Source organism: Lagenorhynchus albirostris, chromosome 3, assembly GCF_949774975.1.
Source record: "Lagenorhynchus albirostris chromosome 3, mLagAlb1.1, whole genome shotgun sequence".
NCBI lineage: Eukaryota > Metazoa > Chordata > Mammalia > Artiodactyla > Delphinidae > Lagenorhynchus > Lagenorhynchus albirostris.
Genome location: NC_083097.1, coordinates 25,776,093 through 25,800,744, shown reverse-complemented (window position 1 = coordinate 25,800,744; position 24,652 = coordinate 25,776,093). Strand labels below are relative to the sequence as shown.

General features: G+C 41.9%; 2 protein-coding genes across 10 annotated transcripts in view; both read left to right on the top strand.

Annotated features, from left to right (window-relative positions):
- DROSHA (drosha ribonuclease III) overlaps positions 1-11,175 on the top strand; it is a 127,025-nt gene extending 115,850 nt beyond the window's left edge. For 8 of the 9 annotated variants that reach the window (XM_060146909.1, XM_060146908.1, XM_060146906.1 and 5 more), the window contains 6 exons: positions 1,402-1,543; positions 4,343-4,425; positions 4,517-4,620; positions 6,836-6,928; positions 7,736-7,782; positions 10,913-11,175. In XM_060146909.1, coding sequence (XP_060002892.1) covers positions 1,402-1,543; positions 4,343-4,425; positions 4,517-4,620; positions 6,836-6,928; positions 7,736-7,782; positions 10,913-11,043 — 600 coding nt within the window. In that variant the 3' untranslated portion in view covers positions 11,044-11,175. Of the gene's footprint in view, positions 1-1,401; positions 1,544-1,692; positions 1,857-4,342; positions 4,426-4,516; positions 4,621-6,835; positions 6,929-7,735; positions 7,783-10,912 lie in introns of those variants that run through there. The other variant, XM_060146910.1, reaches the window with a different exon arrangement.
- Positions 2,864-4,317, top strand: LOC132518832 (mitochondrial import inner membrane translocase subunit Tim8 A-like). The gene has a single exon (XM_060146913.1). It carries the CDS (start codon positions 3,068-3,070, stop codon positions 3,359-3,361), a length of 294 nt encoding a protein of 97 aa, XP_060002896.1. The 5' UTR covers positions 2,864-3,067; the 3' UTR covers positions 3,362-4,317.
- Positions 11,176-24,652: the final 13,477 nt, after the last annotated feature.

Below are 24,652 nucleotides of genomic sequence, written 5' to 3'. Positions count from 1 at the left end.
TATTTATCTATTGTCAAGGTTGCAGTCTCAGGCATTGAGGATAAATCTTGATTTTCATAAGCTCAGTTGACACTGTGGAGCCACAGAGCATAAAACTTGCATCTAATAAACAGAGTTCGATGTGGAACGGCAGGGGATATAGTACCAGCATAACTTGCAGTGCTTCCTGTTCCTTGGCCCTGGTGTCAGGGTTATTCCTTAGCAGGAAGGAATTGTACTAGACCAAGAGTTTGTTTTATCTGTTGTAAGAAAAAGTTCTAATTTTAGGTACTTTATTCCCCCAAATCTTAGAGATTGGGGATAATTACTTTCAGCTTTTGTTTGGTGAGTTCTCATCTTTGTATCTACCCACTTTCTCCAGCCTCCCTCCCCACCTTCCTTTAGTGAGTGATCAGTGACTGTTGAATTCCTAAGCCATGCTTGTTTTATGGGCACGTCTACAATAGACTGGTTGTACAATTTTCATGCACTGTTTAATGTTACTACTTGGATGGTCCTTTTAGAGGACTGCTAGCTGACTGAAATTCCTAGTAGAAATTTTTGTTTGGAATTCCTGAAGTTGAAATACGGAAATTACATTTTAATTTGATTAAAAATAAAGGGTCTCAGCTTGAAAAACTATGAGTCAGGATATATAGTATATATAATCTTTATATATATATATATATATATATATATATACACACACACACATATAAATCTGATATATATATATACAATATAAATCTTTAAAGAATGAAAGTAAAAAAATAATTTCAATATTTTAAATAATACTAAAGCGTCACTTCCCCAAATCCTGTGATATCAAAATTAGCATCAGTGCCATAAAATGTGAAGCTTATTTTTGACTTTTTAAAAAATGCTCCTTTAAAACTAACGTACAGTGACAGAAAGTAGGTCAAGCTTGCCTGGTGATAGATGGATTGGATTGATTGGTCGCCAAGGGGCCAGGGAACTTGTTTGGGGTAACAGAAATGTAGAAGCTTGTCAAAACTCATTTAACTATACTTAAAATGGGTGCATTTTATTGTATGCAAATTATACTTCAATAAGTTGATTTTTTTAAAGTTTTAATGCTCCTTGGTTTAGTAACATTAAACTTAATGGAATCTTTGACCTTTAGTATAGTATAGCATCTCCCCCAACACTGCTCACTGCTACTAAACAACTAAATGAACTATTTATATGTCAGTTAGGTAAAATCCAAGAGCAGAGTAAGTTATTAAGGAGAAACTAGAGCATGTGGAATTTGTCACTGTTGCCTGGGGGTGGTGGTTGAGAACTTAAGCCATTGCTTGCCTAGGTGTCCCTGTGGTCTAGGCTGGGTGGGCCCAACACAGGAGCAAGAGAGAGACCAAAAGTGAAATGGTTTCTAAATGTACCTCAATTCCTTTTGGCCAGCTGTTGCGAAGCTCTTTGGTGAATAACAGAACTCAAGCCAAGGTAGCAGAGGAATTGGGCATGCAGGAATATGCCATCACCAACGACAAGACCAAGAGGCCTGTGGCCCTTAGGACCAAGACCTTGGCCGACCTTTTGGAATGTGAGTCCTAGGGAATAAAGCTTTTCTCTTAACCTGCAGGTTCAAGTTTAAATCAATGGACCAAATTTATGCTGCTTCTCATTATTATTATTTTCTGATTAAAGAAACCTCTTCTCTATTTTAATTTTTATTTATGCTTCTCTCCAAAGCTTGTTTGAAGGAGAATAATTTGGAATTAAGACTTGTGAATAATGAGCAGTGGAGGCTAACACAACATTGTAAAGCAGCCATACTCCAATAAAAATTTTAAAAAAAAGACTTGTGGATAATGAATTAATGTTCAGTCTGTGTTCACTAATGCTCCCCCCTCCTCACCCTACGCCCCTCCATCCTAATGTTCAGCCATCACATCTCTTTGTGTGAAACAGTAACAGAATGTAAAGATGGGAAATAGTGAATCATAGCTGTTTTTGCCACCCAGCAGCCTTTAGATAGAGGCCTAGAAGAAAGAAGGTAATTTATTCCCTAAATACTAAAACAGTTGTCTATTGTTGTGAATGAACTCAAAGCTCTATGGACAATGTTGTCATCTCTTGCAGTTATCAGACCATCTGATATGGTCTCGTAGCATTATAAGTAATCCTATTATACCTAACTAAAGAATTATACACACAATTTTATTGTTTCTGATACTACTGTAAAATAAGTGGGCCATTCACTGGGTCTTGGAACCTTTTTTTTTTTTAATGTTTTGGTATTTTTGGCAATTGGAATTATATACAGATATTAAAGTCTACCATGCAAGATCAGCTGATTTACAAAGTGCAAAGGCAATCTGACTAAGGAGCTTAAAAGAACTTCTTTTTCAATTAAAGAAAAGTAACTTAAGATTAGAATTAGAAAAAAAGTAAGTTGAGTGATCATCAGTCTCACTGGCTTTTTTTAGCTCAACAAAAGCTATTTTTATTCCTCCTTTTAAAAACTCGCCGTTTGTTTGTGTGGTGAAGGTACCTTTTAATGAAGCTGTCTTTGGGGTCACCATTTTTTAATGCAAATTTGGTTATATTGTTTGTCATTAAGCGCAGTATTAATTTTTTCTCTGTTTCGGCAGATTGAATCTATAAATTGTCCCATATCTGTTGATGAAAGGTAACACAAACCCTTGTAAATGGGTGATCTCCTCAAGATCAGTGTTAAGAATAGCAGACCCCAAGGATGTGCTCATTCTGGCATCACATCTGATCTTCAAGTTTTATTTTGATTTATTTGACGTTAACATGGTTGTGTTCCCAGGTGTCATTCTTTCCCTGCTATACAGCAGCACTTTGTGTATCATTTTAACTAATTATTCATTTATCCCTTAGTCAAACGTAATTTGGTCTTTGTGGTTTTGCATCTTAATTATACATCTCTATTGCTGCTTTTAATATTAGTGATAAAGAGTAGTTCTTGTTTGAAGAAAGATGAAACGGTAATGCTAAAAAATAAAGAGGGCTTGGAAGTTAACGTTTCTTAAAAGTCTAGGACTTGGGAAGGTCGGTGAGTTGGTGCAGAGTTTGTCTCGGCACGCGTGGCCGCGCTGGGATGGAGTCCTCCTCGTCTTCCTCCGCAGCGGGTTTGGGCTCGGTCGACCCGCAGCTGCAGCATTTCATCGAGGTAGAGACTCAGAAGCAGCGCTTCCAGCAGCTGGTGCACCAGATGACGGAACTTTGTTGGGAAAAGTGCATGGACAAGCCTGGGCCAAAGTTGGACAGTCGGGCTGAGGCCTGTTTTGTGAACTGCGCTGAGCGCTTCATTGATACAAGCCAATTCATCTTGAATCGACTGGAACAGACCCAGAAATCCAAGCCAGTCTTCTCAGAAAGCCTTTCTGACTGACCTGAGTATTACCTCTTTGGAAAAGGAAGGTAGTTCAAGAAATGAAGAGCAGTTGATGGGATGGTTGAAGAAAAGGCTGTGGGGGGATCGGCTCCCACCTTTGTCACTCTTGGGACATCCTGTCATCTGAGAATGAACAAAGACCAATTTTTGTGTGTGGGGGTGGTTTGAGGGTCAAATGTGTTTGGGGTTGTGTTTTTTAATGCTAATCTTGGGAAAACAATTGACAGATGAATGGAAAACTCTACGAGATGTATATTACTGTATGTGGGACGATGCTTTCCTCATAGTCCCATTAACTGCTTCCTACAATTTTAATAGTGGAACTGCTCTATAGTTTGATAGTGGGACCACATAGGTAATAATCTGTTATTTGTTGGATTCCTTTCAGATTTCTGGAGAGATCGATATACATCTTTGTGTCTCTCAGAAAGGGCAGCAGTGGGGGAAAGAGTAATTTGGTACTTTCCTGTAGGCCTCCTTATCTAATGTTTGATTATCAGTGCTAGAAAAAAAATGTATGGATTATTCATACAGTACATTTCACCTTTCTAGGTTATCTCCCTCCCTTATACTGTGATTCACTTAAATATCTGTATGTAAAGTACAGTCTTGAGCTAGTACAGGTAGCCTGAGAGTCTAGAGGCCTTTAGTTAAAGGAATCTAGCCAGCGAACATAATTCTCATACTAAACTGCCACAAGGAACAAGTTAACTTACCCTGTATGTCAGAGTCCAAAAAAATTTAAAGATGTGCCTAAATGAAAAAATAAGTTATAAAGATTTAGGCCAGTCAAAAACTAACAGCAGTTTCAGGTAGAGGTGCACGCCTAATGTAAATCAGCATAGTTTCCATTTACTGCGTTCTTTTAATCACTGAAATAAAAGCTGCTACAAGAAAAAAAAAAAAAGTCTAGGACTTGTACTCTTTCTAGTAAATGGCAATGCATTGTGGCTTATTTTTACGTATTCTCTTTTTCAGCATTTATTGCAGCTCTGTACATTGATAAGGATTTGGAATATGTTCATACTTTCATGAATGTTTGTTTCTTTCCACGATTAAAAGTAAGCTCCTATAAAATTTAAATTGGTTGTATGCTCTATGCTTGGTGATTCTAGAACCCTTTACTAAAAACTTTTTGGGGACTTGTTGCAGGAGTTCATTTTGAATCAGGATTGGAATGACCCCAAATCCCAGCTTCAGCAGTGTTGCTTGACACTTAGGACAGAAGGAAAAGAGCCAGACATTCCTCTGTACAAGTGAGTACCTGCTGCCCACAGGCTGCTGGATCCGGGAAGCTTAGAGTAATGCTCCATGTGCCTGGAGGAAAAACTAATCACTGTGGGGTAATGGCCACATGAGTCCTGCATGGAGACGTCTCGACTCTGGGCCCAATGCTCAAACTCTTTGGGCCTCTCAGTCTTTGAGCTCTAAGTAAGTGGGTCACATTCGATTATCTGTGCTTTCTCCCATCTCTAAAATGCTTTGGCAACTGCTCCCTGGGAGAAAGACGTGCTCAGATAATTTTTCTGATCAAGATCAGAAAAATTTAGGTTAAATTGTTTTATGTACATTCTTATAGTTGTCTTCTTATTTCTTATAACCCCTGCTGCCTACGCATCTAGATTAGATGGTGTGTGCTTGTTTGTTTGTAACAGTACTTGTGTGTCTCTCTCCACTCTCTTTGAGGCCCTGCTGGCCTCTGTCCCGATTGCCTGATAGGCAATCACTGTAAAAAGCAGGGCAGTTCTTCACCGCTGCTATATTATTCAAATATTTGGAACTTTTCTTTTCAGAATGTGTACTAAAAGCTGCCGTGTACATTTGAATATCTTTAGTGACACATCTTTATCCTTTGAGTAGTAGCCAAAAGTCATTCAAAGGAAACGCAGGTCACTAAACACGTAACACCAGTTTTGATGAAAACAGGAGGTTTGACTCTGAAGTAGAGTAATTATCATGAGACACTCAGAAGGTGGTTTCAGAGGGTGGTCTCAGAAGGTGGTCTTAGAAGGTGGTTTCAAAGAGGAATTATAAAAGGGAGGGATTATCAAAATAACTGGGTTGCCTCCCAAGGTATGGTCTGGATATGTGTTTCTAAGGATGTTTAAGTATCTAGTTTTAGGACTGGGTTACCCCCGTCTCTGTACACACATGGGTGCAAGTACACACATTTGTGTGAGTGTCTCATATGGAATAAAAGCCCCTTCCTGCGGACTTTCTCAGACTTCACAGTACTCAAGGGAAAACACCGGAGTGGCAGCCGGGAATTTAAATCCTTTTTTATGTTTTTATTTAATAGTCACAACACGTTATAGGCTTTTTCACTAAAAGAAAAACTGAGGCCAAGAGAAGGTTGAGTCACCCCACAGCAGGCTGCTATAAATTGTCCCAAGAAGCTGTCACTGCTAAACAGTGATTCCTTTACTTATTGGGAAAAAAACCAAATGTTTAGAAACAGCACTTTAACATGTGTCTAATAAGCATAATGAACATCCAAACTGTATGACATGAAAGGCTCAAAGTATTTCCTCATCAAAGTGATAATTAAAGTTCAATAAATAAAATGAGGATGATAAACTTCTCATAGCGCCAGCGTGATTACTATAATAAGCACTACCTTTAAGAAGCCATCCGTGTACTTTCATCCTAGTGAGTATATACACACAAAGGAAATGACTGCTCCCTTCTCATATATCCCCCAAATGAAAGTACGTGATGAGCTTGTTCTTTTTTATCAAGATGATGGGGTTGTTTTACATAGTTTTTTCAAGATTACTGTGTTCATTCCATTATCTTTGTTGGCTGCGTTTAATTTCCCTTTTCCATGAAGTTATCAGTTTTACCACATTTGAAATCTGCACCTTGTCATTAAAATCCAGAGTGCCTGGAGTTTTGTTTTTTGGCAATTGTGTTGTGTACTCCACATCATAGCATACCTTTGAATTGATCGCTGATGTTTCAGAAATTAAATGTATTTTCTGATCTTTTGGATAAGATACCAGACATTAGAAAGAATCCGTAAAGGGTGTGAAGCCATTCAGCTCTGGCTTGAGGTGCATTACCCGAATATTTATGATTTTTCGCTGTGATTAGCACTGAAAAACAATGAACAGACTGAAATGGCTAACTTTTCACTGACAAAAGTTTGTTAATTTTATGATACTAGGAATAACACTTTGAAATTGTTAAAAAATATTTTACCCTTCGTTGTTCGCCTTCAGATACTGTTTATAATGCTTTGGGGAAAATATGTGTATATAAAAATCCACTGTAGAATTTTTTAAATTTCCTACTTCAAAGCTCTCTATATTTGTCACGTTAGCAAATCAAAACCTTACTCCTTTAATTTTCCTGTTAATTTTAGCTTCCTCTCTCTAAGCAATAAGTCACATGGTTTTTCTTGGAGTTATATATTAGCAATAACAATTAAGTAACACTTTACGTAATTAATGTTTTTCCTTTTCCTTCCAGGACTCTGCAGACAGTGGGGCCATCCCATGCTAGGACCTATACCGTGGCTGTCTACTTCAAGGGAGAAAGAATCGGCTGTGGGAAAGGCCCAAGGTATGAGAAGAAGATACTTTAAATTTCTTCACATGAACATCCTGTGTGTCTGGCAGGTGCCTGCTTGGTATTTCCAAACTCTGCAGCCTGTCTTTTTAAACTCAGAGTATAGAGTATTCGAGGGTAATAGCAAAGTGAATCCCAAGGCTTAATGTCCCCACCAAGCTCAGCCCCAAACTTGAGAATTGGCCTTGAGCAGTGGGAATGCCATTGCCTAAAGGGCTTTGGCTACCTGAGGAAAGAACATTACCTGGTGCACAGGTAAGGTCTGTCCAGTTTAAGTTACCCAACACTGCTGCAAGCATTTCACAGAACATGTCATGCATGACACAGCCATTAGACACTTGATCTCTTATTACTACTCACTTGAGTTCACATCTTCAGGTAAAAAGAATTTCGTATGTTATCACCTTTCTTTGAACCTTCCAATTTATATCTTAAACTGAGAAATGATTTGAAGTCTGTCTACACGTGTATTTTTTTACTCTTTGCCTCTTAAACTTTACACTGAAGATATTCAAATTTAAGTAAGAAATACTTCAGACCTAATATAGATGGAAGGCATTTTATTGCAGTGTTAAAGGTGTGGAATGAATAACTTAACAGGCTTTGTGCAAATAAATGACATTTCTGCATGCCCTTGTGTGTATTCCTATCTGTGCAATTCAGTATGTGACAGTAGAAGTAATCAGATAAAATTTTATGAACGAAATATGAAAGAAAATCAGGCTGAATAATTTGGAGCCATGCTTTGTGTTTTTGAAAAAAAAATCTTAAAATGTACCTTGTCTTTATTTTATTTAATAGTATTCAGCAAGCAGAAATGGGAGCAGCAATGGATGCACTTGAAAAATGTAAGCCTATCTCTTTTTCTATAATTATATGTTCATAATGTAATGAGTATTTTATGGAAAGAAAATGGGGAAGTAGAAAAATGGTAAGTACTGATAAAATGTGATCTTTTCTTCATAATTATTCTCCAGACAGAGTGTAGTAGAATGTAAGATATGTATAAAATGGGCTTATAATTTACAAAAAAAGTATTCCCAAATGCTTTTTGATTTTCATTTTCCTGTTTTGTATAGAGTCCCACTCTCAGCACAGGTAACCCATGTGAGTGACTTAGTATATTTCATTCTACATATTTCTCTATACTTCTAAAATCTTAAACCTGTGATGGTTTTTTTCTTTTTAGTTTTTAGCCATTGTTTTATTAAGACAGGATATTTACGTACTTCTCTGCATCTTTCTTTTCTTGCTAAATAATACATCACGGGCAGCCCTGCAGGTCATAGTGGCTCCAATTCATTCTTTCTTAAGGGCTGCATAATATTTCATGCCGTATTTTATTCAGCTTTTAAAATTTTTGGTGGACACTGTTTCTGTCTTTTTATCATTGTTGATAATAAAAGTTGCTGTATTGCTGCTTTTAGTTCTAAGGGTTGGATTCCCAAGAGTGGGATGGCTGGGTTGAAGAAACTCCAATTATATAATTGACCCTATAGGGAACTACAGAGTCTTTTGTAAATTGAAGGCTTAAGTGCAAGGAAGTTTTCTTCTGAGGTATATCGTGCCGCTCAGCAGAACCTGTGGGTAAAACCTGACAGTGCAGTTCCCTCATGCTTCAAACGCCAGCTCAGTGTGGGAGAGAGCAAAGTGCGGGAAGCTAAAGGTAAAGAGGCCCCGGATGCTCAGCCTGGGAGAGATTCCAGGAAAGGCAGGAGGGCCAGGAGCCAAGTGGTAATTGGCGGATGATAGCTTGTGGGTGGGGGCAGGGGGAGGAGTCCTGGGGGCAGAAGCTGGTGTTACCAGGGTCCCATGTCCATGGAATCTTCACTGAGAGTTTTGTTGACTCTGTTGTGGAGCTTTTTTATATGTGTATAATCACATATTGAACTAAAAATGAGACTCCATTTTCCAGCTGTAGGGTTGCTAGAGATGATCTTTTGAGTTTTTGGTTTGTTTGCTTTCAACCATAAAACATACTGGAGAGATGGCTGATTCTGAGACTGGCCTCCACATGCATACTGGTGGAAGGGAATTGTTTAAACTGCTGGAAAACAGTTTGGCTGTCTGTATCAGGTCCTTAAAGAGGTTCATACCCTTTGATCTAGAGATTTCATTTCTAGGAGTCAAACCTAAGAAAATAATTGGAGCTATGAGCTCAAGTTCACCTACCACGATAAATGTGACAGCTTGGTTTGTAATAGCCAAAAAACCAACCAGTCAAACTGCACGTTTGAAGGTAGGGAAATGTTTAAATAAATTATCCCAGAGATTGACAAACATTTTCTATAAAGGACCAGATAGTAAGTACTCTGTCACAATTATGCACCTCTGCCACTGTAGCCCGTAGGCTCGGGTAGTATGCAGATGGCTGGTGTCTGTGTTCCAATAAAATCTTATTTACCAAAACAGGTAGAGGGCTGTATTTGGCCTGTGGGCAGTAGTTTACCAACCCAAGTGTACCCATCAAAATGTGCCTATAACTGTACTCTCCCAATGTAAGGATGGCTGGGGGAATGATTTTAAGTGTTCATGTGTCTGTGTAATATATGTGCACACTTACATTGCGTGTGTGTGTGGAGTATAACTTTACTTCATAGGAAAAGTGCTTATTATAAGGATATATTCTAAAAGCTTATCTATGGCTAGATCTGAGTGGTGGAATTAAGTACTCTTAATACTTGAAACCTGTGTTTTATACAGTACATAAGGAATCAAATTAATATCGTTTAGAGAATAGGATTTTATTGCTGTTTTATTTCTAAAATATGCCATTATGGCTCCTCTTTTGTTTAAAGTCAATCACTGACTCTTAGGTCTTAGGTGATTCACCACCTGCCTTTCAGCTCCTTTTCCTACCACCCTCCCTGTCCCTCCTCCCACCTGGGGTGAAAAATGGGACACTGTGCTGAAAGGAAGGGGGGTTAGGAATATACTGTATATTTATGTCCACGTTTATTATGCTTCAACCTCAACAAAATCAAACTTTCCCCCAAACATGCCATGCTGATTCTTCCTATTTTCAAATATGAAGTAGTACCTCTTGTGTTTAACAGACCCGTACCAGGTTAGGGAGAATGGTGTCCTTCTCCTCTGTTACCAGATAACTTGTGTTGCTCTCATTCGTGCATGCATCCCTTTGTGATATTTGTTGCTGAAGTGTGTAAGTGTTTGTTGACTAAGTGTGTAAAAAATGACTTTTTCTTGTTCCATATTTGATTGCTCACTCCATTGCTACACTCATTATATACCACAAATAACAAATGAATTGTAAAACGTTTACATCTTATTCGAGATTTCCACTGTGTCAACACTCTTGAGCGGGGTCAAATATCAAACTAAATGTAGGTTAAACTGTACTATTGAGTGACATGTTTCCTTTCACCAAATGCAAGTGCTCTACTTGAGTTGCTGTTGCCCATATAGCTTTTAGCTTCTCATGATAAACTTCACAAATTGAATTATCAGAAATAATGACTTAGGATGTGGCCTCCTTTTGTCCATCTGATCTTTTTACTCTTTTCAGAAACTTTAATTGTTGGTAAATAATGGTGTGATAATGTCCTTATTTGTTTGAGGTTTTTGGTTTAAGCTTTGTAAAAATATACAACTCCCTTTTGCTATAGCCTTTAATCTCTCCCTGAAAATCACTTGTTGCTAGGAGAACTGTGTTAAAACACCTTAGCTGGAAACATTCGGAAGCCACATGTCTGTGTATTTCGGTGCCTTTTATGCTCGAGTTCACATCAGATACTGAAATCCAGAATCGACTGCTGATCCAGACTTCCACTGTGTTCCCGAATGATAAAAGAATAAGAGAAGAAAGCAAGCAATTTTTTTTCTCTTGCCTTACAAAATACAACTATATAGATTTCCTATGAATACATGTTCGTTCGTATGTGTGTATGTTTAGTTTGCATCATTCTGTGCACTGGTGGCTCTCCTTTATTAAGTGTAAAATATATCTCCTCGTGTCAGATAACTTTCCCCAGATGGCCCATCAGAAGCGGTTCATTGAACGGAAATACAGACAAGAGTTAAAAGAAATGAGGTGGGAAAGAGAGCATCAAGAGAAAGAGCCAGATGAGACTGAAGACATAAAGAAATAAAGGAGAGCACGAAAGTGGTGGTGTATTTACTTGCTTGATAACTGTGACTGTTGCCGGTTGAGACCTAGCCTAGTTCTCCTGGAGACAGTTATGAATAAAGTGTGCCCACTGAAATAAAACACAGTCAAATCACTCTTGTTGTTTTACTGATCTCATATTCAGTTTTTAGCTGGAGAGTCTTTATTACAACGTATTTGATTTCTCTCCTATTGAATGGAAAACTTCACTTGGGTAAATGTGCATATTCCCTATGATTTTGCTCTTTAAATAGTAAAATTTGAAACATATATTCTATGTGGAATAGATCCTGATTTTTCTATCTTTCTGAGATTGTGACTCCAGACTTTTAGCTGACAGGCAAAAAATTCACTTTACCAGATTCTTGGGCTGTGCTCTGTAAACATCAGTACTGTTTGAAATCTCTGGATTATTCACTCGATCTTTCAGCTTTCATCTGGGTGTTTGTCATGGTCTCAGCTGCAGACATTGTGCTTACCGTCGCTAACTGGTGAATCCTGTGTAGAAGGTATCTCTGTAACACTTAACTGGCTAATGGTGGGGTGCGGTGGGGGAAGACTGATACTTGAGTCATACGTATTCCTTGAGTCACTAGAATAGGGGAGAAATTGTGATTCCAAGCCAGAGGACGCTTTAAGCCAGGTGCTGTTACCCTGGGGTCAGTGGACCCTTTAGAAGTTTATAAACAGACTTCAGGAAAGTCTCAGAATATCTTGAAATTGTACTGGATTTGGGGAGGTGGCGGGGAGCAGGGAGAGGGGGGCTCATAGCTTCCATCAGCTCACAGTGGTCCCGGTAATAAAGGGCTAACATTGCATTAAAAGACGTAACATCTTTTTAATGTTGTTTTAAACTGAACCTCACTGGTTTATTATTAATAAAGACAAAACTTCTTTTTTAAAACAAATGTGTTTTTATTCATTACTTTAACAGCTATCGAGTGAGTGCCCGCTATGCGTCAGGCATTTTGCTAGCCTCTGAGGCTATAGCAGTGAACACAATAAAATTCCCTGCCCTTGGGGGAGCTCGTGTGCTAGTGAAGGAATACACACGATGACAGGACATAAGACAGAGGTCACAGGGTGATGTAGATGATGGCCAAAGTAAAGTAGGAGCTGAGATGGGTGCAGTTTTCAGTCAGGTGGTTGGGGAAGCTCCCCAAAAGGGTGGTATCATTTGAGTTAAGAAGGGAAGGAGGAGAGGGAGCCGTTCAGGTTATCTGGAGACTTTCTTTTTTTTTCTTTTTTTTTTTTTGCAGTACACGGGCCTCTCACTCTTGTGGCCTCTCCCGTTGCGGAGCACAGGCTCCGGGCGCACAGGCTCAGCGGCCATGGCTCACGGGCCCAGCTGCTCCGCGGCATGTGGGATCTTCCTGGAATGGGGCACGAACCCGTGTCCCCTGCATCGGCAGGCGGACCCTCAACCACTGCGCCACCAGGGAAGCCCATCCTTTCTTTTTTATTAACTAATAAATCATCTCTCAGTGTTGAATCCACATATACGTTGATAGCTGCGTATTAATGCGTATTTTGTATGCCAGGTTATACCATAATTTATTGACTAACCTAATGAAAGATGTGTAGTTGTAAGTAATTCGTTGCTGTCATAGACAATGCTGTCACATTCATACACACACACAAATGCACGTGCGTGCACGCACACACACGATAGAGAGGAGTGAGAGAGAAGACCTCTCTAGACTCCGTTAACTTGTTAATTATAGAAATGTAAGATGGTGGCTGTAAGAAAAGGTTGTCTTGGTTCTCTCCCCCAGAGGAGGACTAACAGGGAAAGAACCCTGAATTCATCTGTAGCCTTGAAAATGTTAGAGCAAAAGCCAAAAAGCAAGGGAAAATATTTGAACTTTTTTTAAACAAGCACTTTTACTAGTCTTGCCTGTGCATCAAAGTAATGCCAAAGCCAGCATGGGTTCAGGACTTTATTGTACCTGCACTTTTCCTCTCTGTAGTATTCTGGCCTTTTTCAGGTTCTCTCTCCATATTGATGGCTCTTGAAACCTGAAGAAGTTAAGTCCATAACACAGTAGAAAACCCCTTGCAGTGAAACACATCAAACACATATCAGGGCAGGTTAGCTTCGGGGGCTCTGCTGAGCAGTAATGAGGCCAGTGGCCAAACTCTGTAACTAGCCCCACAGACCAACTCAGCAGGCCCTGTGACTACAGTTCCCACTTTGCCTCTGACCCAGCCTAACCCAGTCTTCTCACCTTCCACTTCTGATCATGAGAAGCACCAGTGAGGGTGTATATCCTGCATCAGTTCAACTGTGCTGTGTTATTCATAGAGGCTGAATATTAAGGTTGCTTCTCACAAGTCGCTTAGGTTCTAGTCAGGGAGACAATGAAGTGATGGTGCATCTACCGACAAAGGGCCTCTGAGATTGGGAGGGGAAGGGGGAGACCAGGCCGGACAGGGACGTTAACTGTCTCCTTCACACAGGAGTTAATACTTGAGGAGTTAACTGAACCTTGAAGATGAGAGAGCTTGTGCCATTCGGACATTTCCTTCCAAGGAAGCAGCAGGACTGGGTGGCAAGAAAACGACTTAGGATCCTATTGTATTCCATGAGAGATGTGATGAAGGCCAGAAACAAGGCATTGAGAATGGAGCTGCCAGGAAAGAACAGATTTGCAAGATACATAGGAGGTAGAACCTACAGGCCATGGAGTAGGGCGAGGTATCTCAGCCTCAGCGCTAGTGACATTTTGGGCCAGATAATTCTTTTTTGGGGCCAGGAGGGACTGTCCCATGCCTTGTAGGGTGTTTAACCACATTCCTAGCCTCTGCCCACTAGATGTCAGTAGCATCTCTTCCCCCGGTTATGACATCTAAAAATGTCTTCAGATGTTGCCAAATGTCCCCTGGCGACAAAATAGTCACCTCTGGTTGAGAACCACCGAGGTAGGAGAAATGAAGTGAAAGAACACCAGGCTAATTTTTGTACAATCAAGATACAAACTATTTCGAGAAAAGCAGAATTAGGTGTTGAGTTGAGTTGGCTGTATTGGACTTCAGGGCCTATGGGATGTCTCTGTGGAGATGTTGAATAAGCAGTTGCATACATGGTTTTATAGCCCAACGAAGTTATCTGAGCTCAAGTACAGATTAGAAATGGACTCAAAAACCTCAGTGCTATTTGTACATCTACAAAGGAGAACACTGTTTTTCCCAGGTTGGAGATAGGAAACCATTCCAGGGATGTACTGCTTCGAAACTGTGGGCTTCATACGGGAGATAAATTTACACCAGAGAGGGAACTCAGCTTCCATCTGAACTATTTCAACTCTAGCTGAGCTTTCTTAGACCAGCCAGCTGTTTCAGAATTATTTCTATCATCATCCTTGTTTGTGACATTTCCCTATGGTTACCTTGTACAAAGTGAAGAAGACTCTTTGTGAATTACCTGGGTTCCATGAGATGGTTCTAAACCGGGAGTAACAACACACTAAAGTCTTGCAGACCCGTTCCCTAAAGCTACTAGCCCTCGAATCTTCCCTAGACCTTCATTATTTATTCTGTTTCATGAAGGATAAAATAAAGCATAATTAGGTATTGTATTTCTTTTGTGTAAATATCAGAACTTTTAAGCGAACGGCATGTGGAAGAGATACTTAATTGGCCACAAAAGATTTTTATTCTTATAGAATCGTTATCAGGAATTGCCTGCCCAACAGGGGACCACATTCCAGCCTCTGTGTTGAAGTGAATCCAAGTGGCTAGTTCCCACCCGTTGAATGTGAAGAGCTTCCAGGCTGTGGTGCCAGGAGCATGTTTGCCATTTCTCCATCCCCTTACTCCAGTTTGCTGGCTGGATGCTGACATCCAGGGAGGGTGACCTTGAAAGCTACCATCAGTGAGAACATGAGTGGCTGTGTGGAGCAGAGCCTCCACCCCCATTCCCACCGCCCACCTCCCCTCCAAGGATAGGAGAATACTGCTTGGACTTTACTCAAATGAGAAACAAACATCTATGTGTTAAACCACTACTTGGGGATTTATCCGTTATAGCCACTAGTGTTACCATCACTAACATAAGTGTTTCCGAGGCAGGCAATGAACAACCCCAACTGAATATTTGCCAGCCCAACAAGAGTTTTTTTAAAAGTTCATCCACCTGTTACTAATGTTGTATTGAACCAATGCTGTCATGTTCCTGATTTCATTCTGACATGGTTATGTGTGGTTCAGAAATGCCCCTTTATGTTAAAAGAAATGTTAAATTATAACAGCCGTGAAATGAAATACATTTTTGCATATGAATTAGTGGCTTGGAGAACATTCATTCTAAGATTTATTAGTATTTGTAGCACCTACTGTAATCCTGGGAAAAGCAGCATCATTGTTCTCAGGAAGCTCACCATTTATTTATATTTATTTATTTATTTACTTTCTGGCTGCACCTTGCAGCATGGGGGATCTTAGTTCCCTGACCCAGGGATCGAACACATGCCCCCTGCAATGGAAGGGTGGAGTCTTAGCCACTGGGCCTCCAAGGAAGTCCCGGATGCTCACTCTTTAGAAAAGGAAGCACATACACCCATGCACATAAGGCGCAACACAGAGGATCAGAGACAGAGAGTGACTCATTCCTTCTGGAGGAATGGTGGGGTCCGGGGAGGCCCACCTTTAGTTTGGTTTTGAGAGATGATGTCAATCCACCCAGCTGTTGACTCCACCTTACCATACTCCCCATGACAAATAACCTTTTTTCAGATCAAACATAATATTTTGTGTTTTAGCCACAATGTCATTATGACCCCTAACAGAATTATCAAAAACTCCTTAATAACTTCGAATAACCAGCCCATATTCAGATGTACAGCTGGTTTGTCCAACTGTTGATTCCAACAGGATCCATACGTTGCCTTCATTTTTACGTCTTCTACATCACTTTTAATCTGGAACATTCTTCCACTCCCCCTTTTTTTCTAGTTGAAGAAACCTGGTCAGTTGTTCCGTAGAGTTTCCCACATTCTGGATGTGATGCACTGCTTTCCTGTGGCGTCATTTACATTTTTCCTTTATGCTCTGTATGAGAACTAAAGGCTTGATTTTAGCTTTAGTTTCAAGTTTTGTGGCATGTGTGTATTTCAGGTTCCCTACCCTCCACCCCTGAAATAATAATTTCAACAGTGCCAGTTCTCTAATTCTTTTGGGGACTAGATGATTGTGATGATTAATTTTATGTGTCAGTGGGGGCTAGATGAGGGATATTGTTTTAGGCAACTGAGTTTGTGGTCATTTGTTATGCAGCATTAGAAAGTGAATACCTTCCCCTTCTGTTTCTAAACGGCTAATCATTTCACGTTACTGTCCTGTTTAAAATATTTCATGGGTTCCCCCTTGCCTGTAGGATAAAGCCCAAATTCCTCATCTCCGCATTCAGTTCCCCCCTGCCCAGACACCAGCCTCTTCTGCTGGCCCTGGACCCCTCACGCTGCACTCCAGCCTCATAGAAGCAGTTGTAGATACATAAACACCTTCTCCTTTCTCTCCCCTCCAGGGCTGTGCACGGCCCTAAATAGGCCACCTCCTTGCTCCTTATCTCTTACTCATCTTTTGGGCCTCAGCTCAGGAACTGTCTCTCACAAGCCTTTCCTTGGACCTTAAACGTAGGTTAAGCGTACACCCTTGGGTTCTTTCCTGAATCACATTTGTCACACTGTATTTTACTGTCTCTTGACTCACCCATCTTTGCCTGCTAGACCACAAGCTCCTCGTGGGCTGGACCATCACTAATCTGCCTTTGAACCACGGGATCTTTGTGGGCTTGCCATCACTGTTGGCTGAATAAAAACAACCAGACTCCTCCTTGCCACGCTTCCACAAGCCTCAACTACCCTAGAGCAGAACTCCAGCATCCTCCAAGCAACCCTCCTGCAGGAACTCTGGGGCTAAGGTGAAGAGAATGACCATTGGAGGCTGCAGCATCTGTACCCTCTCTGGACCTCCTGCCCTTGCACTTGGCTGGGAGCTCGGTGCTAGAGCAGGAGAGCACGAGCTCAGTGGGATCCGGCAGGAAGCAGGGGAGCTTGATTTCTCTTGTCTTCCTGAAGCTGTTGCTCTCACACCTCTCTGAGGTCGGGAGTTCACATAAACAGGCAAGCAGACAAAGAATAGCTCCGGGAGCTACTTCTAGGTGATGAGATAGAGCCACAGAAACCTGAGGAATGGCTTGGTCACCAGTGATGCCACCAATGGGTGTTGTGGGACAAGCTTTAGTCACCCGACCCCATAATCTCCGGCAGCAGCTCCCTCTCCAATATTCCTTGCTCTGGACAAATACAAATGATCTTTATTCAGTTCCGTATAACTGTATATCTAGACACAGCGCCAGTCAGCACCTCCAACTAGATTGTTGTTCCTATGTCGAAATTTGGGAGGTGCTATAAGCAAATAAGGGCAGAACCCCCAGTTTTCCCTCACAACAACCCCGACTAGATTCTCCATCTCTGTCTTACACTGTCAATGTCCTCAGAGACATCCCTTTGAAGAGAGCCCCCCCCATCAGATCTCTGTCAATAACCCAGCCGTGAATGAACACATCCATCCCATCACCCAAGTAGCTGCTTCTGAAAGTTTCATTTCTGCTGAAATATTTGTCCGACGAAAGAAAAAGTTTTAAATGAAGTTTAAAGACAAAAACTAAAAAACCCAGCTTGCTAATATTTGTAGGCTGAATATTAGCCCATCACAGTTGGAAACTCTCAGATAAAACAACTCATAATGAAAATGCAGCAAGACCCTTAAATGTAGCAATTCTAATGCTCACCTCTATTATTATAATAATAGGGGTCTCAAATGGAGCTGTTGAGAACAGTGGCTGCCCCTGAGTAGAATTCAACCAGAAAGATCAAGAGAGAGCCCTAATTGCCTTTCTTCTCAGATCAAACAATTGACTTAATTCTCCAGGCCTACACACCAAAATGGTTTTGAGGAGATTCAAATAGGTTACTATAGAGGATTAAGGTTTTCTCTGCAGATTATACTTTTATGCCCCGTGGTTCGTTGCTTGAAGTGTTAAGTAGTTTTGTCAAAATAAGCAGGGCTGGAAGGATTTTTAGAATCTTACAAATCACACACTTGCTGAGTAACACAAGGGACATCTCTCCCCCTGCCCCCCTTTTCTTTTTATTTAATTTAATGGTTGAGGCTTGGGGGTGGGGAGAAATTAAGCATATTGGAGATTAGTTGGAAATTTCAAGAGGCATCGAAGATAAGAGAAGTACAAGTGTGGGGCTTTATTGTGTTTTGTCTTTCAAAAATTGTTTCACAAAATGATGCAGCTGGAGAAGCCACATAAAAAGAAGGGATTTTCTTGTGAACGCTTAACTGCCTGAAGAGAAAGTCCAGAGGGGCTGTGAAATCAGACCCTGGAGGCTTCTCTGTAGTGCTGTGCTAATCAGGGTTATTTTACTCACTGAGACTTCATTTCTGCTTAAAGGAGCTGGTGGCAAAAATGTAAGCTTTCATTTTCTTACAATAGAGTATTGCCAGGAAAGGGCACTTGTCGGAAAGGCTTCAGCGACGTTCTGTCCTTGGTTCCACAGGTGGTTCGGCTGTCCTCCCAGGTCCCCCGGGAATGCGTTCCTCCTTAATCAAAGGGTTGTTCGGTGAATCTCCCCAGGTCGTGAACTGCACGGAGCTTTGGTGATTTGTACACTGCCCTCCACTTTTTCAGTTCTCCTGGGTCTGTCCCTCTTAGCAAAGCGAGGTGAAGTAGCTTAATTGATGTCACAACATTGCACAACGTACCTAGCGAATGTGAACTGCAGACTTGATGAGGCCTGACAGGGAATGGACAACCGTGGTGTGCAGACATCCCGCGGAGCCACAGCAATTACATTTTTGTCCAGCCTGGTACAGTCCCTCTTACTTCTGAGGTTGCCTTTCGCGTTTCTCCAGAACTCAACCCCACGCACTGGGTCTTGTCAGGTGCCAGGGAAAGTATTCCTCTGGCTCCAATCTCCATCTCTGGCCCGGGCCTGGCTCCGTTTTCCTCAGCCATGTCTCTGTCCTCCCGTGTGTGAGAAAGCCGCAGAGACGGCATCACTGGCCGAGACTTCCAAACCGCCGACGGAGGTGCTCAGGGCGCCTCGGCTCCGTGGGTTGGGAAAACTCGTAAGTTGTTTATTGCCTCCTCCCCCAACACGGAGGGAACTTGTTGGCAAACGTCAAGGCAGAGTTAAGCGGTGGGTGTGGGCATGCAGGGTTGGCCCAGACTTGGGGGGAAGCCAGAGGCCCAGAGGAAAGGCGAGAGAGGAGGAGACAGATGGGGCCTGCCAGTTCTCAGAGGCTGGGAGCAACTAGGGCAGGGGGAGAGGAAGAGGGGCTTCTGAGCAGAGGAGGGATGGGTGCGGAGTGGGGAGGGGGCGTGGAGAAAAGCCCAGGGGAGGTTAGGGGGCCCAAAGTGCTGTGCATTCAACATGGCAAACTCCCTTCTTCTGTGTCTCCCAGGAGAGCATTAGGAACACACCTATTGCTCAGTAATGGAAGACGGCAATGGAATAAACAGTGTTGAGTCCAGTGGGGAGAGAGCTGGGACCACACACAGGGCCTCATCAGATCTGGGTCACGTTGCATCACCAAGGGGACTGGGGAACTGGTTTCTTCCGCTGCTAGCTTTATACATCTCTCTTTTCCTCCCTATCACGTTTTCTTGTTTGGCCCATTCCCATCCTGGCTGAGTCCCAAACGGACCCTTCTGCCCGTTCAGTGCCCAAGTCTCAGCCTTTTCTGTATATAGAACATCTTTCCCTTAGAGTCTCAGCACAAATTAAGTCCCTGAGTGGCATGGCAGCATTCAAATTGATGAGAACCTCTTAGTGCCTTGGATTCGAGTGCAGAATGAATGCTTCAAGACAGGGGTCAGCAAACTTTTTGTGCAAAGGGCCAGATAGTACATATTTTAGACTTTGCCAGGCAAAACTGAGAGTATTATTTAGGTATTTATAGAACAGGAGAGAAAACAAATTTTCACAAATTTTATACATGAAATTCAAAACTTTATAGAAAACACTGAAATTTGAATTCCATATAATTTTCATGTGCCACAAAATATTATTCTTCTTTTGATCTTTTTACAATTATTTAAAATTATAAAAGCCATTCTTAGCTTGTGGGGTGTATAAACAACAGGTGGTGGGCTGGATTTGGCCCACTGGTTGTAATTTGCCAACCCCTGTTTCGAGAAGAATGAATCATGTTGCTGTAAAGGAAGGTGCACTCACAACACCCTGTTCTTCCCATATCTCTGCAGGCTTGATTGTGACGATCTGGATAAAAATGCTGGTCATCCAAACCTCAGTTCCACAATCAATGCCTGTGATTCATGACAGGTAGGCAAAATGACAGGGTTATAGAATTCTCCACTCTTCTTCCAGGTAATTAGGCTGCAGGCCCAAATGCCTTGGTAATTAATGCTGGCATATCCCGTAAGTCCATGCATGCCCTTTATCAGAAGTCTGCACCCGGACCACAGTGGTGATCTTACATTTTCATGGCAACACATGGTTTTAAAAGCGCTTTAACATACAGTATCTCATTAGAGCTTCTTAACAACCCGAGAGGTAGAAAGGGTGATTATTATCCCCATTTAATGACTGAAAGAACCTAAATAAAACCAAAACCTCAAGAAGTTGTGGAACTGCCTGTGATCAGTTATGCGGTGGTGGATGGAGGTTGGACCTCAGGTGTTGCTAGGAGCTGGGGATAGAGCAACAAAGACAAGCCTGGAGCTCCGGTCAAGAGGGGCAACAGCCCACAGAGAAAATAAAATAATCCTACTAACATTAATAGAGTTGGTACCCCTATCAAGATGAAAAAGCACACCCTCTTTGAATACATCCAGAAACATTTTGCCTTGTTTATTGTAACCCAAAAGCATATCTTAAGGTAAAAGCCTCCAAAAGCTGAATAAATCCCAAAGATAAAAAGAATAAACTTCAAGGTAATAATTATACTTCCACAAACAGTCCCAGGATGCTTCTAAGGGCCAGTACCTGGAATGTGTATTCTGTTATTACCATAGATGTGAAGCTCTTAAAGCAGACAGCAAAGAGAATGCTAAGAAAATCACAGTGCACAAGCTGACCCTCAAGGACAGCGTGAATTGGGACTCAAAGGCGGTGATGGTGGCCGTTCCTCACAGACCCCAATGAGATCACAGTGTCCTGAGACTTTAATGGGCCGTGACAGGTTAGTGGCCCGGCCATCCGGCTGCCTGCCTAGAGCCGACTTCCTTGTGGGGAGAGGTCAGGGGAGCAGAAACAGCCTGCTGCTGCCGTCTGCTTCTCTCACAGCCACACAGCGACATCACACAAGCCCAGAGTCCTTTGAACACGGCTCCCAGGAAGTGTCACTCGGTGACAGAGCAGATGCTCTTTCTTGGAGGGTAGTGGATAAGAGCGAGAGCTGTAGAGTCACGCTAACCTGGGTTCAGATCCCAACCCTCCTCTTACTGACCTGGACCTTGGAGAGCCTGCCTTCATGTAGTTCATGGTTTATGAGAGAGGCTAACACGGTGGCTACACGGTTGGCCTGTGGGAAGCACTAAAAGAGATAATGCATGTAAAATGCCCGGCACATAGCCTGGCCTCTTGCTATGGGTGTTATTTATTAGGCCCAATAGCTAATCTGAAATAGCTAATAACTCTCTGGAGAGGCAGCTCCGCGGCAGAAGAAAGAGCATTAGGCTGGGATTCAAAAGGCTTGGGTCGCACATGAAATTCTGACCCTTGGGAGAGGTTAAGTGATCTGAAGAAAGCCAACCCCGAAGCCCAAGCTGCCTCCTCTGGGAAATGGAATTAATAACGTCTATTTCATAAGGTCGCTGGGAGGACTAAGAAAGACAGGGTGCGAGATAGCTTTCTCTAGTATATTATTATATAGTGCCACAAAAATGTTCACAGCAATGTCTCTGAACAAGCAATATAGACATATTTTTGTGTGCACCACATCTCGTCCCATAAAAGATTTGAGACATTCTTCAAAGCTCAAGCAGAGCTCAAAACCCACGTGAATAAAGAGAATCCACGTGAAATAATGAACCACAAATATGATTTAAAAAGGAGGACCCAGAAATAGGTAAAAGTAGGAACAAAAAGATCCAGGAGAAATAAACATTCAAAATTGTGGGGCGGAAGATTTTATCTACTGTACTGCTCAAACTGAATATCCAGTTTATCTCTTAAGTTTTCTGAGAGTCCAAGGGAAAAAAGGGAGATGTGGTTTTTCATTCTCATTGAAAAAAATACGTACAGATCTATCTCACCCTCTCCTCTCCCCTCCCCACCTCCATTCTTCAAGAGAAGCAGTAGTTTGCAACCCTTACTTCAACCTTGCCAAGGTAAGTACTATTTAGAAATGAAGAAACCAAGCCTCAGAGAGGTTGCCTAGCTTGCCTGAGATCACACAGCTAGTAGGAGGCAAAGCCAGGCTTCAAATTCATGTTCAAAAGCACCACAGCCCTGTTCCTCCCACCACTAGCAGTGAAATTGTTCAGCAGGCGTCTTCCAGAGCTGCAGCAGCCGGGGAGACTCTTTCTTAGAATCAGACAGAGACTGTCTTGGTGCCCCAACTGTCTGGCCAAAGTGTGATTCAGCAGAAAATTACTGTTTCAAGGCCAAAGAAACGGAAATAAACCCTCTCATTGCCGCAGTGCCGGGCAAGCTGAACCAGCCTTCCTGGAGGGCATAGACTGGGGACACGGAAGAAGGAAAGAGGCAGTTTGCCATCCTTGGGCTTGGAAATGAACTTAGCGCAGGGCACTTGCAGAGGTGTCCTCCTCAGCCCGCAGTTGCTGAAGGCTCATGTGATGTCAGTGTGAGCAAGGGCACAACAGACTCTCACGGGAAGTACTCTGAAACAAGAAGGAAGATTCCAGCTCAGCCCTGGGTGAGGTAAGAACAGGGTAGAGCACATTCGCCAGCAGGAATGGAACAAAGGCAAGAGGAGTAGTAAAACAAAAGGATTCTCAAAGTCCCATCCAGCCAGGCCTTTTATTCTGGTCTGGAAACTGATACCACAACCCCATTGTCCAGAATCCCCCATCATCGTAACTAAGCAAGGTTCAGGTTTACAGTATAGTGTAAAGTATATGGTCCCCACTCGTCTTTTTAATGGATCCATAAAGTCCTGAGTTAAGAGGCTCCTCTAGGCACTGTCATATTGATATCCAGACGGGAGGAACCTATCCATTATTGCAGCCCAGAGTAAGTGACACCCCTGCCTTTAACAAAGTTCATGTCTCTTCGGGTGGCTATAGATAATATTAGCAGGGATTCCAAAATGCATTTCACAGTAGGTTCATAAAAGGTGCACTGAGTGACTGAGAGTACAATGTCTTCAAGCCATATTCCTACAGCACATGTGGCATCTAGACTCATAAGGTTTTTTTCTCTAGTGTCTAGATCAAAGCCAAGGGCATGAAACCTACAGTACAGCTCAGGAAAGGCAATTCTGCAGAGGCCAAGACCACTTGTTTCAATTCTGGGCCTTCCAATATCAACTTTGATCAAAGGATAGACTTTATGTGGAGTTGGGTCATATGTATGTCATATATTTTAAGTGACTGTCCAACAATCTCAGCCTGAGGTTTTGATGAGAATCGGACACCTGACAGTTTGGCGTTATATTTTTGGACACCGTCTTATATTAAAGAAAGGCAGTATGTCAATCAAGGATAGAACAGTGTCCTTTGGAATAAAAGATAAACAGATGGCAACTTGATACTACTATTTTATGGAAGCAAGTAGGCAAAATATGCTATCTACTTGGATTGATAGCCATCCGACCGCTGCATGGAGGCCAGGTGCAGAAAACTAGACTTGTGCTCAGAAAATAGTTTGGGGGCTTTTCTGGTACTTGAAAAAATGATTAATTAAGTCCTGAAAATTTTACACTGTAGAGCATGAAAAGAAGCTTTGGGCCTCTAAAGTGTTGGAGCAGTTGTTACTTGTTCCCCTCAATGACTGTATAAAACCTGGATAACATGCCCACAGATAACATAGTTTTGATCAAAGCAGTGTTCTGATGAAACTGCCAGGATGCATTAATTGAAAGATGTACTTGTTTTAGTTTCTAAATAAATGTACCTGTTTTATGAGATAATTGGTTATGAACCAATTAGGTTTTGGACACCATCTGCCAAAAATGATTTTAGCTGGGTCCTGTGAGTAATTAACTGGAGGTCCTCTGAATCAGAAGGGTTTGCTCATTATTGAATGTAATCTGGAGGAATTTGGGCCATAAATCCCTGACTGTGAGGACTATTCCACTTTAGTCCTGGTGTTTAGAGCGGGCGTTACAGTGTTTAGGAGAGGGCCCTAGCCTCTAGTTCACAGGACCAGTGAAGAAAGACAAGAGTTAAGACGTGACCAAGACAAAAAGAAATGTGAGGGGACATTTCCCAGGCCCAACATTACCCAAATAATTGGAATGCCACGTTAGTAAGTCCAGAAATATCAGAGCCTCACAAACAAGTCATTAACCACTCTGCTAGCCAGAATCTGGTTTGGGGAGAAAAGTCGTAATGGCCACATATTATATTTCTGTCCTTTTGCTTCACACAT

What these genes read in the sequence shown, in the direction of transcription:
- LOC132518832 (XM_060146913.1), top strand. Translation starts at nt 3,068, where the DNA reads ATGGAGTCCTCCTCGTCTTCCTCCGCAGCGGGTTTGGGCTCGGTCGAC.